Genomic DNA, 18,403 nt, shown 5'->3' with positions numbered 1-18,403 from the left:
GCCACGTAGTACTCCATTGTGTATATAAACCACAATTTCTTTATCCATTCATCAGTTGATGGACATTTAGGCTCTTTCCATAATTTGGCTATTGTTGAGAGTGCTGCTGTAAAAATTGGGGTACAAGTGCCCCTATGCATCAGGACTCCTGTATCCCTTGGGTAAATTCTTATCAGTGCTACTGCTGGGTCATAGAGTAGTTCTATTTTTAATTTTTTGAGGAACCTCCACACTGTTTTCCAGAGTGGCTGCACCAGTTTGCATTCCTACCAACAGTGCAAGAGGGTTCCCGTTTCTCCACATCCTCTCCAGCATCTATAGTCTCCTGATTTGTTCATTTTGGCCACTCTGACTGGCATGAGGTGATATCTGAGTATGGTTTTGATTTGTATTTCCCTGATGAGGAGTGATGGTGAGTATCTTTTCATGTGCCTGTTGGCCATCTGGATGTCTTTATTAGAGAAGTGTCTATTCTACAATGAATTTTTAACTTTAACAAAATCCCTTCTGTGACTCTGGTTTTCATTTGACTATTCTAATTACAGATTCACCTCTTTATTCTCTTTATTTAGTTTTTACTGTACCATTGAAAAAAGAAAACTCATGGGTTCGTAAACTGTAATTCAAACCATTTTACTGTAGGTTTTTCCCAAGAAATGATCATTTGAACCAAGATCCCATATCCACTCTTTGAAGAAGCTTGACAGAAACTGAAAAAGCATCTTTTCCAGTCATCTCATTTTATACCTGGAGAAACTGAGGTCCACAGAGTTTAAGTTACTTCTCTGGATGATAGCACAGTAGTGGTAATGTCAGGATAGGAGAGCTGTTCTTTATTCTCCAGAATAGAGCACACCTCGTCTAACATTTATTCACTCCGCCATTTGGTTAGCAAACACCATATGTCCCCCAACTCTGAGACAATGCTATCACGTGTTTGAAAGCTTCCCTTTGACCTTTGCAACCTCTGGCTTGGAGAAATGGCAGTAGTTTAAAATTGCTTTGACAAATCAAAAGATTTCTCACTAGCTGAAGCCATAATACACCTTGCAGATGGATGGCTTAACTTCGTTAAACTTCAAAGTGTTTATTTTGGGTGAGAATGGTAATTCAAATTGGCAGGACTGCCAGTTCACACACATGAACTGCTGTCTTGCAGTTTGGTATTATCCAGACTCTGCTTGCTTTTGAAATGGGACTTATCAGGATTTTCTGGCAGTTGATACCTTTGTTGACAGAAAGTGCATGGAACCCCACTGCTTCAGTCATTTGCTCCTGCATATCAAAAATAGTTCCTACCTTACTTAACCACCCAGAAATATGAACGATAAGGGTGGATTATTTTATAGCGCTATATCCATGAATAGAAGTCACTAGTCAGAAAGGAATTTGCTATTGCACTACTCTGAAAAGAAGCAGTAATTACTAAAATGATATATCTATTTTAAAGTACTAAAATAGTTTTTTCAATAGCTAGTATTTAAGCTTGTGGGAATCAGAGAATTAAACCGTGATGATCTTAGGCAGAATGGAAGCTTTTACAATGTATCTCCTGAATCCTAAGAAATATTTCTTTGTAACTATTCCTTACATGTAGCCCAATGGAAGTTTAATATGAAAAAAATCCCAAAGTTATAAATGGAACAATATCAAGTATCAATATGTCAAAACAAAAATCCTATTGAAAAGTAAAAGAGAATGAGCAAACACACGACTCATTAAAAATTGATTATCAGAGTTACCAATGAATATATTAGAAATGCTTAGTGTCTATGGCATTAATTAAATGATGCATTTACTTTCTCTGGTATAATCTAGCCAAAGTCTTAGTAAGTATGTGGGCAACTTCCAGGAAGCTGAAACCTCATGCTGTTGGTACACTGAAATTTAAAAACCAGGTCCTTAGGGGCACCTGAGTGGCTCAGTCGGTTAAGCGTCTGACTTCAGCTCAGGTCATGATCTCATGGTTTGTGAGATCCAGCCCCACATCAGGCTCTGTGCTGTCAGCTCAGAGCCTGGAGCCTGCTTTGGATTCTGTGTCTCCCTCTCTCTGCCCCTCCCTCACTCACGCTGTGTCTCTGTCTCACAAAGACAAATAAATGTTAAAAAAATTTAAAAGAAAAATAAACAAAAAAAATAAAGACCAGGTCTTTGGAGTGGGGGTTGGAGGCAGGTGGCTGGGGCGTCAGAAGAAGGAATATAAACTCATTGCACCAAGGCAGGGAATATAAACACATTGACCAAGGCAGGGCTGTTTTGGAGCTCTTCACCTTCACTGAGTCAGACTGGGAGGAAACCAGTTTGATCAGTTGCTTGTGATCTTAATACACAAGAAGGTATTGGGGCGCCTGGGTGGCTCAGTTGGTTAAGTGTCCGACTTCGGCTCAGGTCATGATCTTGCGGTCTGTGAGTTCGAGCCCTGCGTTGGGCTCTGTGCTGACAGCTCGGAGCCTGGAGCCTGCTTCGGATTCTGTGTCTTCCTCTCTCTCTGACCCTCCCCCGTTCATGCTCTGTCTCTGTCTCAAAAATAAATAAACGTTAAAAAAAAAAAAAAGAAGGTATTAAGACACCTTAATACACAAGGTATTAAGAAGAGTTTTTCTGGTAATGTGACCTGTAATAGGTGGGGAAAAAATAGAATCTGAACCCTCTGTACATCTCTGAACAAAACCTCACATATTTAGGAGGATTCGGGTGTTTTATCCAAAAGCGAATCAGTGATTTCGTGACTCTCTCTGCGACCACTTATCTCCCACATTCCTGAGTGTCACAATGAAAAGAAGAAAAGAAAACCAAACACCCTGGACCTTGCTAGAATTAAAAGAAGAATGGTATATCCTTGTTAAGATTAATGACAGGTTGACTAAACCTTCAATTCATACGGTGAACCAAAGAATGGACAAAGTCAAATGATAAAAATAGCTGCAATTTAATGTGTGTGACAGATAGAGTAGGCATTATATAAATATTATGACCTGTAATTTTCATAAAATTCCCCCAAATCACAGCATGCTAAAGTCTCATTTGGAATCCTGACCTGTGACTCCTGTTTAAAATCAGAATTATCTGCTTCTAGTAGGATTTTTATTGGCCCTTCCATCAACAGTTATCTGTGTGTGGCTGCTTGTAGGCAGGCATGCTGTTACAACCAGTCTGCCAGCACTGAAAGAAAGTTTGTTACAACACAGAATGTTCAAAGCTCACTGTGTGGTGCATGGCCAACTAGCTAGGGGAAATGAACACTGTATGTTAACTATACTGAAATTAAAAATAAAAAAAAAAAAAATAAAGTGAAAGGCTATAATTGTTTACCAGATAGGAGAACGACAGATAATAATATGGTTAAAGTCAATCTTTTTTTTTTTTTTTTTTTAATTTATTAGAGAAAGCGAGAGCACGAGTGCGTGTCTACACATGTGTGCACACAAGTAGGGGAGGGGTAGAGCGAGAAGGAGAGAAAGAAAATCCCAAGCAGGCTCTGCAGTGCAGAACCTGATGCGGGGCTTGAACTCACAAACCAAGAGATCATGGCCTGAGCCCCAAGTCAGCCTCTTAACCAACTGAGCCACCCAGATGCCCCAAAGTGAATCTTTTTAAGATACTTCACCAACAAGTAATTCTAACAGGCAGAGATTTTTTTAAAAAATATTTTTAAAATATTTACTTACTTTTGGGGCAGGGAGAGGGCAGAGAAAGGAGACACAGAATCTGAAGTAGGCTCAACTCACGGACCGTGAGATCATGACCTGAGCCAAAGAAAGACACTTAACTATGTCACCCAGGCCCCCCCCCCCATTTTTTTTTTTAAATGGGGCAATGTCTACTGATTATAGGTGTGGTTTTCCACTAACACACAGTTTACATGTGTATCACATGCAAGACCTACTGCCTATGGGACCAGTCTTCAAGGTATAACCACGCATACTGAAATAGTGATCACCTCAATGGTTTAAAAAATACTATGGCTACATCTTCACATTCACCAACAATTGTGGGATTTCTAATGTTATGTATCAGAAATTGTGCAGTAAGGCCTCAGTCTGCTAAGTGCTTGGTCAGAGTCCATTCTAAGACCCAACAGGCACTTGATAAGAGATTGGTGGATAAGGAGGCATCCTTCTTCCTCTTGTTATTTGAGATTTAGGTCTGGGCTTTTGTTTATCTCTCAGCTGATATATATCAAACAGTTGGGCCTTGTCTGTGATTAACCCAGAGAAAGCAGCAGAGGCAGCCTGTTATTGCACAGAACAAAAGGGGAGCCTCATCTGAGCTGGCAGAGGGACAAAAACTCTTTGCCAAGAGAAGGGCTTGTCTGTTACCCTGAAGTCAACATCAGTTCCTGAAGGTATCTGCAAACATCAGCAAAGTCAACTGTTTGGTCTGCAAACAGAAGCATCATTGGGAAGTAGAACAAAGCTCTCCCACCTACATATCTTGTTCCTTCCAGGACAAGGAACATTAACCGAACAAAGATATGTCAGCATCTATTATACATCAAGAAACCAGAAGGTAGAGGAGGAGAAAATCTGTCCTTAAAAATCCTTTAGTTTTGCTTTCCTGTATTTTTCAGGTCCTTCAAAAGTATTCTGAATAGTCAATGCAGCCAGTAATAATCTGGTTGGCAGGTTAACAGTCATTTCTTTTGGATTTAGCTGGCTGTTCAAGATAAAATGCCAAATTACATTTCAAATCAATTATCAAGAGCAAACTCATTTTTAAAATATGCCCAGAAGCCACTGGAACTTGGGTAGACACTCTTGACACCTAAGGGAGACATCTGGGTACCAGACTAAGATTGATAAAGGTGCTTAAGTCCTAGCGAAAATCATATGATGCTCATAGTCTGTACCCCAAGACAGCCATGGACTTTAACCACAGGATAGCAACAAAGTCATCAGCTGCTTTATCCAAATACATCAACCTGCTCATTTTTAAAAAAATAATGATGAATTACAAAATTTTTAATAGTAATTCTGACTATGATAAGAGTTTCTTTGACAAAGAGAAATGTCATATAATTATTGAGAAGTACAATTTTTAATCTGGGCCTATCTGCTAAGGGCATGGATAGGACAGGAGAAAATTGAGTCTGAAGAACTGAGACCTTTTCAAGGATTGTCATTGTGCTGTTTGACGATTCTAATGTGACATATACTCTTAAGAGCACTGGGCTGAGGGAGATGAGAGAGGGATGAAAACATGGCTGTATTTGCTTGGTTTGATGTTTGATTTGTTTGCTTTACTATCTTACTTACTGATGAGAGATTTCAAATTTTTTTTAAATGTTTTTATTTATTTTTGAAGGAGACAGACAGAGCATGAGCAGGGGAGGAACAGACAGAGAGGGAGACACAGAATCCGAAGAGGGCTCCAGGCTCTGAGCTGTCAGCACAGAGCCTGATGCAGGGCTCAAACCCATAAACTGTGAGATCATGACCTGAGCTGAAGTCGGATGCTTAACTGACTGAGCCACCCAGGTGCCCCACTGATGAGAGATTTCAAACTGATGATCTGAAATCTCCAAGATTTAGCTTATAAAACGTTTTTTAAAATCCAGATTTTATATACCCATTTATTTTTTAAATGTTTACTTTTGAGAGAGAGAGTGTGTGAGTGGAGGCGGGGCAGAGGGAGAGGGAGAAAGAATTCCAAATAGGCTCCATGCTGTCAGCACACAGCCTGATGCAGGGCTTGAACCCACGAACTGTGAGATCACAACCTGAGCCAAAATCAAGAGTCAGATGCTCAATTGACTGAGCTACCCAGGAAGCTCTTATATATCCATTTAAATACAACTCACACCTTTTAAATTTATGTGAAGAGACATTTACAAAATAATTTAATCCGTTAAACTACACATTTGTTTCTATATTATTGGGGATCAAGAATTCCTGTCCCCCAAGAATTCCGATCCTTCCAGCTGGACTAAAAATCAAATTGACATGACACAGATTTAGAGGAGAAAATCAAATAATGTATTTACAGAGAATCTACACATTCATGGAAATTCCAAAGACAGGCAAAATGAAGTATATGAGTCATTCTGAACTAAGAAGAAGTGGGTAGGGATCTGGGACTTCAGAGGAATATAATTTACAGGGCAGTAAGAAAAGAGCAGATGTCTGGTAATTAGATGTTTGTCCTGCCATACAGATGGGTCGGATAAAATTTATCTATGCTAATAACCCTTATTTTGGAAAGACCCCTAATTTAGGGTATTCTATGTAGTTAACGAAGGGGCAAAATTTTCTCTAGAGCCCACAGGATCTTGATTGCCTTCAGCTCAAAATAATCTTCATGTCAAGGTGGGCCCTCTTAGGGTGGTCTATCCTTGACCCCCACAATATCTAAAATGTACCACATATAAAATGCAATTATAACTGATAGTATAACATTGCTGTAAATATTGCCAATTCCATTACATATGGTGTACAGGAGTAAATTTTGTCGCCCCAAGGAATGCCTCTTTGACATATTATTTTAAGCTGGTTATTTTTAAGAAGCAGCAAACACAGGAGAAGGTCTGCAAACCAAGTGGAAGTTACACTTTTGTAAGAGACATTTACATTTGTAAGGGAAATCTCCATTTGTGAAGGTGTCTCCTAGCTATATTGGCAAGTGGGGGAAGACTCTAAATCTCTAAAAAATTATCAATGGAGAAAGCATGAACTTAAAACTGACTAACAGCCTTATTCTTGTTTACTGTGGTTTGCCTGGTAACTTCCCTGACTCCCACCCCCAACATCTTCTTTGTCTGTGACTGAAGATGATATTTAAGGTGATGGCTTTAGCCATTTTGGGAAGTTACTCAGTTTTCTTGGGTTTCTCCCATGTATATAGGAGATATACATTTTATTAAGCTTTTGTTTGACTTTCTCCTGCTAATCTGTCTCAAGTCAATTTGATTGTTAGACCAGCCAGAAGAATCTTGAAGGGCACAGAAAAAATTTTCCTCTCCATCAAGACTCCAATATTGCTTATGTTTACATATCAAATGTGAAGAATTTAAATAATTAACCAAATACACGTGTTTGAAGTTGATGATTCAGTTGTCTTTACATTTCTGGAAAAACCACTCTGTAGGTTGAATTATGTGAATACTTCTATCAGGTTTTGGTATTGTTTACACTATCTTCTAGCTTTATATTAAATTATTTTCCAGAAATAAAGAACTACATTTAAATTACAATTTTAAAAAGTAGTTCTGACTTGCTTTGGATCTATATTCTCACACAGAAAAAAACTTATTTGATAATCAGGGAAACTAGACCCTAGTTTAAGTAATCTTAATTATTTAAATAATCATCTAGCATTATGCACACAGCTAGACCAAATAAATCCTTTTCTGTCATGAATATTCAGAATAAGGGATGAATGAGCACAAATAAATAGAATGAAAATATATAATTAAGGAAATGCAGATTCAAAAAAGTTCTGAAGTTTGATATCTAGATATGTGTAAAATGAAATTCAGTAACACCATATTTTTTAATACTCAACAAGACAGATATATTTGAATATATTAAAATTTTACATAGAGACATTCTTTTTCCAGAGAGTAGGTGTACTGATATTCAGTACAGCACCCCCTCCCACCCCATGACATTACTCTCAACCCTGTGGCTAATTAGGACACAAGACTGATAAGTACAGCTTTTCTTTTTAAGGTAGTTTGCTTTCTCTGACCACTCAAATCCACCCCGGTTAGATTTACTATGATGTGGAGAAAATGAAGTTTGAGTAATTTGCAAGGGAAATGTGGTAACCATTTGCTTCTCTAACTGGCATCTATGGACACAAAATACAAGAATAAGAAAAATCATCCTAAACAAAAAGGCAAAATTCTAGGGTGGTCTTCAATTATGGTGATAAGATTAATATGACTATATTGAAAAATGACAGAGACGAACCAGTAACAGAATGAGGAGCTGAAGATGGAGAGGGACATTCAAACACCTACTCATCCTTTAAAAGCTCCTTCAATGTAACTTTCCAGTTAACTTTTTCCAACCTTCAGGCAACTCAATGCCTTGGTCTTTCATACCTTTTACACTTCTTATCAAATGGACTGTGACTTTTCTCTTCAGGTGCCTGTCTCTCCTACTAAACCTGGAGTTCCTCCAGGGCAAAGATAGATCTCATCTCCCTTTGAAATTTCAGAAATTTAAACAGTGCTCTGAATATAGCAGGCATTCAAGGAATAAATACAATGTTGGGTAAGAGGAAAGATAGACTAAGTGGTAAAATACCAAGAAAGCTGGACTAGTTTCCTTTCTCAAATTTCTGATAACTGGTTCTGTACTTGTGGGAGAATCACTGTCCGCTTAATTTCTTCAAGAATGAAGAAGGAGACTGCTAACAGAGGCTGCCTAGAGAGGTTTGTGTTTGGCCCAAAGTGTCTTCCAGAAGTTTGAATCTCACTGCTCTTGGAACAAGCATTTTTCCCGCCATTCTCTAGTCTGACAGTTTCTGCCATTCCACATGGTCTTACACCTGTCCACAAGAAGTCCAATCTGAAGTCTGGAGGCATTCTAATTTCTGACCTCTAAGTTATTTCCACCCCTTCTCCTTTAAGAGAACAAAGACTGAGGAAAGAGGGGGAAAGAAATGAAAGGAAGGAAGGAGGGGAAGATAGAAGCCAGGAGAATAATATGGAGGAACAGAGAACAGTGATAAATCTTTGGTAGAAATTTCAAACCTCCCCTGATAATAACCATTGGTTTTATTTGTCACATCCAAAGGTTTTCCAAAAGTGTGTCAGTGAGGGAGGTGGAACATACAAATTTTACAGCCATGTCACATCAATTGCTAAGAAGTTACCCATATTAATTGGAAAGCAGGGGCTCATCACAATGAGTGTGCTTGTAGGAGAGGTGTTAAAGAAGGCAGCTAATGCTTTTTGGTAAATTTATAATTCTGTGATTGTCACATAAGTCTTTTGGAATCTGAAATTCCTGGCAGAGTGTATCCTACTGATTGCGATGAATTATCAAATATTTTAACTGTTACACTTCTCACTCTAAATAAATAAAAATAATTTGAAAAAAATTGTCTCCATTCAAAAAAAAAAAAAAAAAAAAAAGAAAAGAAAAAAAGAAATGCTGAAGCTTTGGAATACCTTCCAAGAAAACAAAGGAATTGTTTCTTCTTTGAAAAGGGATGTGTATAGAAAAAAATATGCTTGTACCCTAACTATCCATATTTTGATGGTAATTAACAGAAATTCAGATCTGGTGGTGTGCTGGTAAATGTTTATTTAGCAACCAACCTTCTAGGGGCAAGGGAGTTGGGAGACCTCTGACTTGCAGCATTTGCCAGTTTCTATGGTATAAATACTCCCAGTGGCTGATTTCAAGTTACCAACATGAGATCACTGCCTATGGAGTTAAGAGATGCTGACGATCGCTTTTGCTGGCTCTAGCACAAGGTAGAGGGTACAATTTTATGTTTCCTCTCCTACCTTGGATTTTACCACTCTTAGGCTAGCATAATATTGTTTAAGAAACCTAAAGAAAGTGCCACGTCCCATGGAAAATGCTGCTGCAAGCAGACGTTAATCCTGTATGTAAGAGATCTGACACCTGACAAGTATGCTGTACCTGACAGTCTCTCTGAATGATAAACTCTGCAGGTGCTCCTGTGTGAATGCAATCTCGCTGAGGCAGCTCCAGGTGGACAGGGCCACTGCCACAATTTCATCAACAAAGCAAGTGACTCATTCTATGCCATTGCTATATGCAGACCAAGCGAAGTCCTTCTCAAAACTGATCTCAGTGTCAAGTTAGTAAAGGGACAAAGTCACTGGTGCATGCAGTTTTTCTCCTAAGTAGATTGAAAAAATTTAGCTAGGCTAACCTGAGTCAACCATAATGCCAAGGATACTGCTCATGTGGCCAATTCATTTTTGGCTCTTATACTCTCTGGGGGACAGAATACCTCAAATAAACTTGTAGCAATTAAGATATTTGCTAACATTTATGACCTTCTTATTCAGCTTAGATTCACACTTGTTAGAACCAGTCAACACCTGTCTTAAAATCTTTTCTAGAGAAGCTGTGGTCAAAAATAAGCAACTGCTCAGCAGACACTTCTATTGTCATGGAAACTGAGGCTATTTGATTGCAGGTTCCCTAGAGGTCTTCTCTTACATTCTGCGCATTTGTCCTAGCACAGGTCCTAGAGGCTTTTATACTCATAGTGACAACATCTACCCTGATTTGCCTACAATGCCATCTCCTCTCATGGAAATTTCTCTCATTTCTTAGGCTTCATCCTTTGTACCTTCTCTGTTTATATGAAACGCAGTGTAGAGTTCCACTTGCACAGAACTTCTAAAACAAAAACAAGGAGACACGGATACAGTACTTTAAGACTTGAATGTGACTTTAAATTGGCCTACCTACCCTGTGAGGTTACAAGACTGTGAAGGGCAGACGCTTTATCCACATGAGCACAGTCTGTAGAAATGTGACAAACATTAATGTATTCATTTATAAATGTATTTGGCTTTGGAGACAGCCTTCCTGGATCTGAATTCCAGCTTTGTCTCTTACTAGTTACATGACGTTGGGGAAAAATCGTTAATCTAAGCCCCTCATCTACAAAATAGAGAAAGCTTACTTTACAAGGGCCTCAGTTTAAGAATACACTGAGAAAATCCTCATAAAGCATTCAGAACAGTTTCTAGAACATAATACACAATAAATGTCAGTTATTATTATTGTAAATTAGATATACAGGTGAAATAAGAACAGATACTTAAGCATATAATATGGCATTCAATTTTGTAGACTTTTTGCTATATTCTGCTTCTGAAAGTAGTTCAAATCAGTGGTTTGGATTGGTTTTGCAAACACTGTTTGAAATGGTTTCATACTGATGGGAGTGTATTCAGCTATCACATCTTCTGGAAAATGTGTGTGAACCAGGGCACTGCTACACTCAGACCATGCAAATCTTTTATTCTTCATTCATAAGGGGAAACTACACAAAGAAATTTGTTACTCACCTTTTTATCTTTATATTATTCACCTTCTCAATACACCCTTCCCATTGATATTATAATTCTTCTTCACACAGAACTCGTATTTCTATCCTCCCATACTAGCTAATCTTGCTTACAGAAGAAAAAAATTAACTCCTTAACATGACCTTCAAGGCCCCCACAATCTGGCCTTAGCCTATGTTTCCAACTTCTGTTTGATCACTTCCCATCACAAATTTGATACTGTTGCCAGACTTGATTATTCACTCAGTTCATCATTTTTTCATATATTCATTCATTTATTTTTTAAATTCAAATACTTTATACTTGCTTACTATATGTCAGAAACTTTGCTAGGTGTCAAGGATTAAAGATAAACAGAATGTGTAGACATGTTTGCATTTGTAGAGAAATGAGCTCAACATGCAAAAGAAGAGGAAGCAGAGAGAAGATAGAAATTTTAAAAAAGAGTGAGGGGCACCTGGGTGGGGGGCCCAGTCCATCAAGTGTCTAACTCTTGATCTTGGGTCAGGTCATGATCACTTGGTTCATAAGATCCAGTCCCACGTTGGGCTGAGTGCTGGCAGAGGAGCCTGCTTGGGATTCTTTCCCTGTCTCTGCCCCTCCCCCATTCATTCTCCCTTCCCCCCACCCCCCAAATAAATAAATAAACTTAAAAAAAAAAAAAAGAGTGAGTCCCAGGGATGCTGAATTTCTGTCCTAGTCCTTGAGGTCATGGTTCCTCGTGTACTTCCTTCACTTTCACAAGTGACTGTCAACATATCACCCACATGAGCCAATGAATCCTTATTTGGCTTGAGTGAGTTTGAGTTGAGTATCTGTCATTTTGAGTTGAAAAATTCCGGATACATCTGCCACTTTAAGAACTCTGATGTACACAGCCAGGCAAGGGGAGCTACAGAGAAATTATGAGATGCAAAATGTTTTTAATTTTTTGAGTGTTTATTTTTATTTATTTTGAGCCTGAGCCAAAATCAAGACTCGGATGCTTAGCCGACTGGGCCACCCAGCTGTCTCCAAAATGTTTTTATTTTTATTTACTTTATTTATTTATTTTTCCCCCAAAATGTTTTCAAGTAGAACAAAATGTGTTATTCGATCAAAAGTGCAATAAAAAAGCAGTTCTAGTGAACTGTACAGAAGGACAGATTCAAAGAGATCATATAGGCACCTCTTCTGCTGTTCAAGAATTTAGTCCTTAGTCCTTAGAGAATTTCTGACTATTGAAATAATCCACCAAGGCCTGGTTCATTTGGCACCTCTTCTATAGTGTCTTTCAGATCCCAGTCAGCTGGCATGAATTGTCCTTTGTTCTGCATTCCTGCAGCACCTCACTTGTACTTCTGATACCATGGCATTAGAATCACCAGGAGGGCTTGTCAAAACGAGATTGCTGGGCCCCACCCTGAGAGTTTCTGATTCATAAGGTCTGGGTGGGACCCAGGTGATGCAGATGCTAATGCTCCAGGGGCCCACTGCTCTAATAAATACATTTCACTGTAGCTGTGTTCTAGTGCTTTTACTCATCTGCATTCCCTACTACGTTAAAAATCCCCAAAAGATTTTCTTATTCATCTTTGTAAAATTCTCAGTAGCTAACATAATTCTTACACAAAACTGGTATTTGATATGCATTACTGTGTGATTAACTTTGGAGATTAAACATTTTACCATGATAAATTCTCTCAGTTACCATCTAGATTCCCTCAAAAATGAACTGTAACTAGAGAAAATAACAAAAGGCAGAATATGTCCTGACCTCTCATGGGCTGTCTAATTTTGATTACATCTTCTGATTTCTTTTAATCCTTGCACATAAAGAACAATGATTATTTTCAAATACAAGAAAGTTTGAGATGCATGATTTTAAAGAAGTTAAAACTAGCATTTTTCTTTCTCCTGCATGTGTTTCTATTTTCTCTTGATTTAGTTGGCATCTGACAGCCCAAAGGAGAAAACAACTCAAGCATTTTTTCATCCCACTATTTAGAAATGCGGCTCAAACTAACTTCTTTAGTAGCTGTTCTTATGGTAAAACATTCTGTTCCTTTAGGCTTTGTTGCCTTACAGCTATTTAAAAACACCTAGGAATAAATTTGACCAACTAGGTAAAAGACCTGTATACTAACAATGATAAGACATTGATAAAAACAAACTGAAGACACAAATAAATGAAAAGATATACATACTCAGGAATTGGCAGAATTAACATTGTTAAAATGTCCATTCTACCCAAGGCGATCTACAAATTCAATGCAATTCCTAGCAAATTTTCAATGGCATTTTTCACAGAAATAGAACAAACAGTTCTACAAATTGTATGGAATCACATAAGATCCCAAACAGCCAAAGAAATCTTGAGAAGGAAGAACAAAGCTAGAGGCATCACACTCCCTGATTTCAAACTATGTTACAAAGCTGCATTAATCAAAATAGCATGTGGTACTGGCATAAAAACAGACACATAAGTCATTGGAACAGAATAAAGAGTCCAAAAATAAACTTGAGCATATACAGTCAATTCATTTGCAACAAAGAAGTCAAGAATACTTGGGGAAAGTGGTGAAAGGAGAAAGGAAAGAGAAAAGGAAAGATAGATTCAGAAGAACTGAATAGACATTTTTCTAAAGAAGACAGAGATGGCCAATAGGCACATGAAAAAATGCTCGTTACTAATCACCAAGGAAATGCAAATCAAAATGACATATCACCTCACACCTATTAGAATAGCTATCATCAAAAAGATAAGAAATAACAAGTGTTGGTGAGGATATGGAGAAGAGGCAAACCTTGTGCTGTGCCTGTGGAATGTAAGTTGGCACAACCAATACGGAAAACATTATGGAGGTTCCTCAAAAAATTAAACACAGAGCTACCATATGATCTAGCTATTTCACTTCTGAGTATTTATCCAAAGAAAATGAAAACACTAACTTGAAAAGATATATGCACTCCCATGTTCATTGAAGCATTATTCATAATAGCCAAGAAATGGAAACAATCTATGGAAACAATCTTGAGTATCTACTGACAAATGAATGGATAAGAAAATCTGGTATATATACGTGGAATATTATTCAGCAACAATAAAAAATGAAATATCTCCCCTGGCAACATCATGGATGGACTGTGAGAGCCTTATGCTAAGTGAAATAAGTCAGAGAAAGATAAATACTGTATGATCTCACTTATAAATGCAATCTAAAAGAAACAAAACAAAAACAAAAACAAAGCTCATAGGGGCTGGCTCAGTCAGAACATCTTGGGGTTGTAAGTTGAAGCCCCATGTTGGGTATAGAGATTACTTTTAAAACAAAACAACAAATAAGCTGATACAGAGTACAGATTGGTGGGGTTTCCAGAGGCGGGGGGGGGGAGGGGGGCGGGGAGGGCAAAGTGGGTGTATGTGGAAAAGTTATAAACTTCCAGTTATAAAATAAGTAAGTCCAAAGAAAACCATAATGGAAATAAATTTTCATATGCCATAAATAAATAAACAAACATATAAATCAGTCAGTCAGTCCTGGAGATGTAACATACAACATGGCAACTATAGTTAATAATACAATACTACATATTTGAAAGTTGCTAAGAGAAAAAAATCATAAAAGTTCTCATCACAAGGAAAAAGAATTTTGTGACTATGTATGGTGATGAACATTAGACTTATTCTGGTGACCGTCTGTAAAATATACAAATATCTAATCATTACTTTGTACATCTAAAACAAATACAATTATACTTTAATAAAATATAACAAAAACACTAGGTTTACAATTATTTTTTTAACATCATTAAGTTAGATTTTAATGAATTAAAAATAGCATGGAGCCTGCCTTAAACCCTGGGAGACAGGGAAGGCCAGTCTGCATGGACTTCTGGGTGTTCATGTTAGATCTCTGTTTTATTGGAACTGACATCCTCGCTCTTGTGAACTAATGTGGGTAGCTTCTGGAATCAAACATGCCTAGACACAACATTCTGTTCTTACTTTACCTCTCTCATTGTCTCTACATTGTGCTTCTTATATTTAGAGTGATCTTTATAATTCTTATAGGACCTCTAGGTAGTGGGGTAGAGTTTTAGAAAATCTGGATGTAGTATATAAGGTACACAGAGGAAAGATCTGTAGAGTGGCATTACCTTAAGCATCCTGTGACGTTGTAAAATATATCAAAATCGAGCAAACCGTTTGCTTTGGGGTAGTCTCCTTCTGGCCAACCAGAGAAGGGGATGATGATATTCTCAGTCAGGATGAGCAAGGCTTCTGTTATCATGAGATTCTTGAGTTTGTCATTAGATGACAAATTCCACAGCAAACCTAGAAAAAACAAAGAGTACTATCAAAACAGGGATGGGTCAAATAACTGCTGAAAAGAGGAGTTACCCCCCCCCCCCCCCCCGCCCGGCCCCCCTATTTGGGGGGGGGGGGGAGTGAGAGAGATAGCCCCTTTCCCAACCAAAAGAATTGGTTTAGAGTTCTTTAGATGGCAATGAAACTGATCCGTAATCAGCAGGGGTGGGGTGGGGGGGAATTATGATATAAAATTATGCAGGTTTAAATTAACCAGGAATGATAATGGAAGCTAGAAATCCTTAAACATTTATTGCCATTGCTCTTAAATGATCCTACCGTTAAGCTGACGTCACATACATAATAAATTCTGGTCTCACCAACATGAAGGCCCGAAATGACCCTACTGCAATAAAGACTTCAATGTTTTTATTGTTATTTATTTAATTTTGTAAAAAAAGATTTTATTTTTTTTTAAAGTTATCCCTACAACCTACGTGGGGCTTGAAATGCACAACCATGAGATCAAGAATTGAACACTCTACCGACAGAGCCAGACAGGCATCCCAAGATTTCAATATTTTTTGTTGTTGTTTTCTTTTTAATGTTTATTTATTTTTTGCAGGAGAGACAGAGCATGAGCAGGGGAGGGAGAGAGGGAGAGAGCATGAGAGAGAGAGAGGGAGACACAGAATCTGAAATGGGCTCAAGGCTCTGAGCCGTCAGCCCAGAGCCTGATGCAGGGCCTGAACTCACAAACCGCAAGATCATGACCTGAGCCAAAGTCAGATGCTTACCCAAATGAGCCATCCAGGAGCCCCAAGACATCAATGTTTACTTATTTTGAGAGAGAGAGAGAGAGAGCAAGAGAGCAGGGGAGGGGCAGGGAGAGAGGGAGAGAGGGAGAGAGAGAATACCAAGCACGTTCTGCGTGTCAGCGCAGAGCCTGATGCGGGGCTCCAACTCACAAACCACGAGGTCAGGACCCGAGCCAAAATAAAGAGTTGGATGCTTAACAGACTGAGCCACCCAGGTGCCCCAAGACCTCAATGTTTTTAAAGGGTCATATAAAGGGAATATCTCCCTCCGCCTCCTGCTCCCCACTACCTGAAACTTCCACCTGATATTTGCCTCCCAGTAACAGCACGGATGGCCTACAGAGCCTTTGCTTATACCCATGCCTATCACCAGTAGACTGATCAACATCGCCAATTAATATTTATTAAATCCTACCCAATGACAGACTTTATGTCCTCCTGGAATTTACACTGGCTACCTCATGTATTTCTTATATTATAGTTTGGTAGTGAAGGAGATACAAGAGTATTTTTAATCTATCTACCAACATGTATGGCCTAAACATTGGTCTAAGGCTGGTACCACATTTACTTATTTAACTTTCCCTTTCCTCTTGAAACTTCTCCCCTTAACCCACCATTAAAGAAAAAGGCCATACAAGCCAACTCAGAAAGAAATTAAGATAATAGAATACTGTACTTTCCAGGGCATTTGTGAGACAGAGCCTGAGGCTGGGTAGTCAGAGAGGATACAAAGTGGCACATCCGTTTAGGATTGGTTTTTCTTACAAATTTGGCATTCAAATACTTCTGATTCAGTAGAAGGAGGGCACACCTCCTGCTTGCTATTCCAGTGACTCCCAGCAGGTGTCAAGTTGCATTGCCTTCTTTCATACCTCAGCAAATGACTCTAACTCCCTAGCATCCAGGAAGGCAGAGAGAGAGGTAGAAAGAGATGGGAATCTTCGTTTTCTTCCCTACTCACTCCGCCATTGCCCAGTCAGTAATTCTCACTTTTAAAATGTACTCTTGTGTCTGCATACGAGAGAGAGGAAGCATAGGTATACAGGACAGTCTACCTTATGAAACAAGGAAAGGTGCTTTTGGTTTTTTTGGCTGAATTATGTGGTGATATCATCTCCCCTGATTTAAAGGTTGATAATCATTCAACCATAGTTCTATTTGGACCACCATTTCGAACACTCTAGGCCAAATGCAGCCTTTTGACCTTAATCAGTTTTGCTCAATCAGTTTCTGAAACAACCATTTCTGAAACCAAACTTCCACTGCAGCCTACACAGAGCTACAGTCAGATGGGGTGACACTGGGTCTAGTGTTTTCTGAGGGCTAGCATTCGGGCTCAGGAGAAGGTCTTTTCCTGGTCAAACTAGACTAGTCAGGAGCAGTAGCAGTGTCCCTCGGCCACAGATTTTGCAACACAATGACTTCATTCCTCCCACTTCATCTTGAGGGGCTCTGGATGGGGGAGTGACAGAATAAAATTCCAACGGTTGTTGAAAACAATTTAGAGGCAGGTCTAAGGTGGAGTTGTGATTTCTAAGCTACTAAAGAAAGTTAAAAAGAAAAGAGAGAGAGAGAAAAAAAGCTTCCTGCTTTAAATAAGCAAACAAATTAATAGTTCCTGCCTGCCAGAGGCTTAAAAATGTGAAGCATGATGCCATTTCCTCTTTTAAAAAAGGACCACACAGGGCACTCAAAGGAAAAGTATAACTTACAATAAAAACCAGAAGAGGATTAATCTGAACAAAGGGAGTGGAATTTTCCTCCAACAGTCAACGTCCTTTATAACTTGGTATCCAGTATTATTTCTATAAAAGTACCTGGTTTGGGAGTTTTAGTATAACTTTTAAATTTTTAACGTAGGGTATTATATAGAAATGTCATGCCTGCCAAATTTTTGTATGGTACAAAGCTAGGAAGGAACTTTTCACTAGAGATTCAGGATTAAACAGTTATACATTCTCCCAACATGTACATACAACATCAATAAATGACCAATTACAAATTGGGAAAATACATATGACAATATGAGACAAGGGGTTAATATCCTTAATATATAGAGTTCTTAAATATCATTAAAAATTCAATTGCTAGTAGAAAAATTAACCCAAGCTAAAAAATATTAGAATCTAATACACACAGGAATACATTTTCTCTAGTAACTAAACAAATGTAAATTTAATAGCTAGGTATCATTTTTTGTGACTATATGAAGGCAAAACCAGAACTAATGAGTGGAAATTCTAGGGAAGGAGATTCTGGCTCACTGAATATATAAACTTCTAA

General features: G+C 38.4%; 1 protein-coding gene across 1 annotated transcript in view; it reads right to left on the bottom strand.

The window, feature by feature from the left end:
* The window catches only part of PKP2 (plakophilin 2), a 100,040-nt gene that overhangs the window by 24,349 nt on the left and 57,288 nt on the right, over positions 1-18,403 (bottom strand). The window contains exon 6 of the mRNA XM_040488450.1: positions 15,149-15,326. Within this exon, the coding sequence (XP_040344384.1) occupies positions 15,149-15,326 (178 nt within the window). The remainder of the gene's footprint in view (positions 1-15,148; positions 15,327-18,403) is intronic.

This window comes from Herpailurus yagouaroundi, unplaced genomic scaffold (assembly GCF_014898765.1).
Source record: "Herpailurus yagouaroundi ecotype Mexico unplaced genomic scaffold, PumYag 166, whole genome shotgun sequence".
Classification (NCBI taxonomy): Eukaryota; Metazoa; Chordata; class Mammalia; order Carnivora; family Felidae; genus Herpailurus; species Herpailurus yagouaroundi.
Note: the sequence above shows the minus strand (reverse complement) of the source record. Positions and strands in the feature narration are given on the sequence as shown.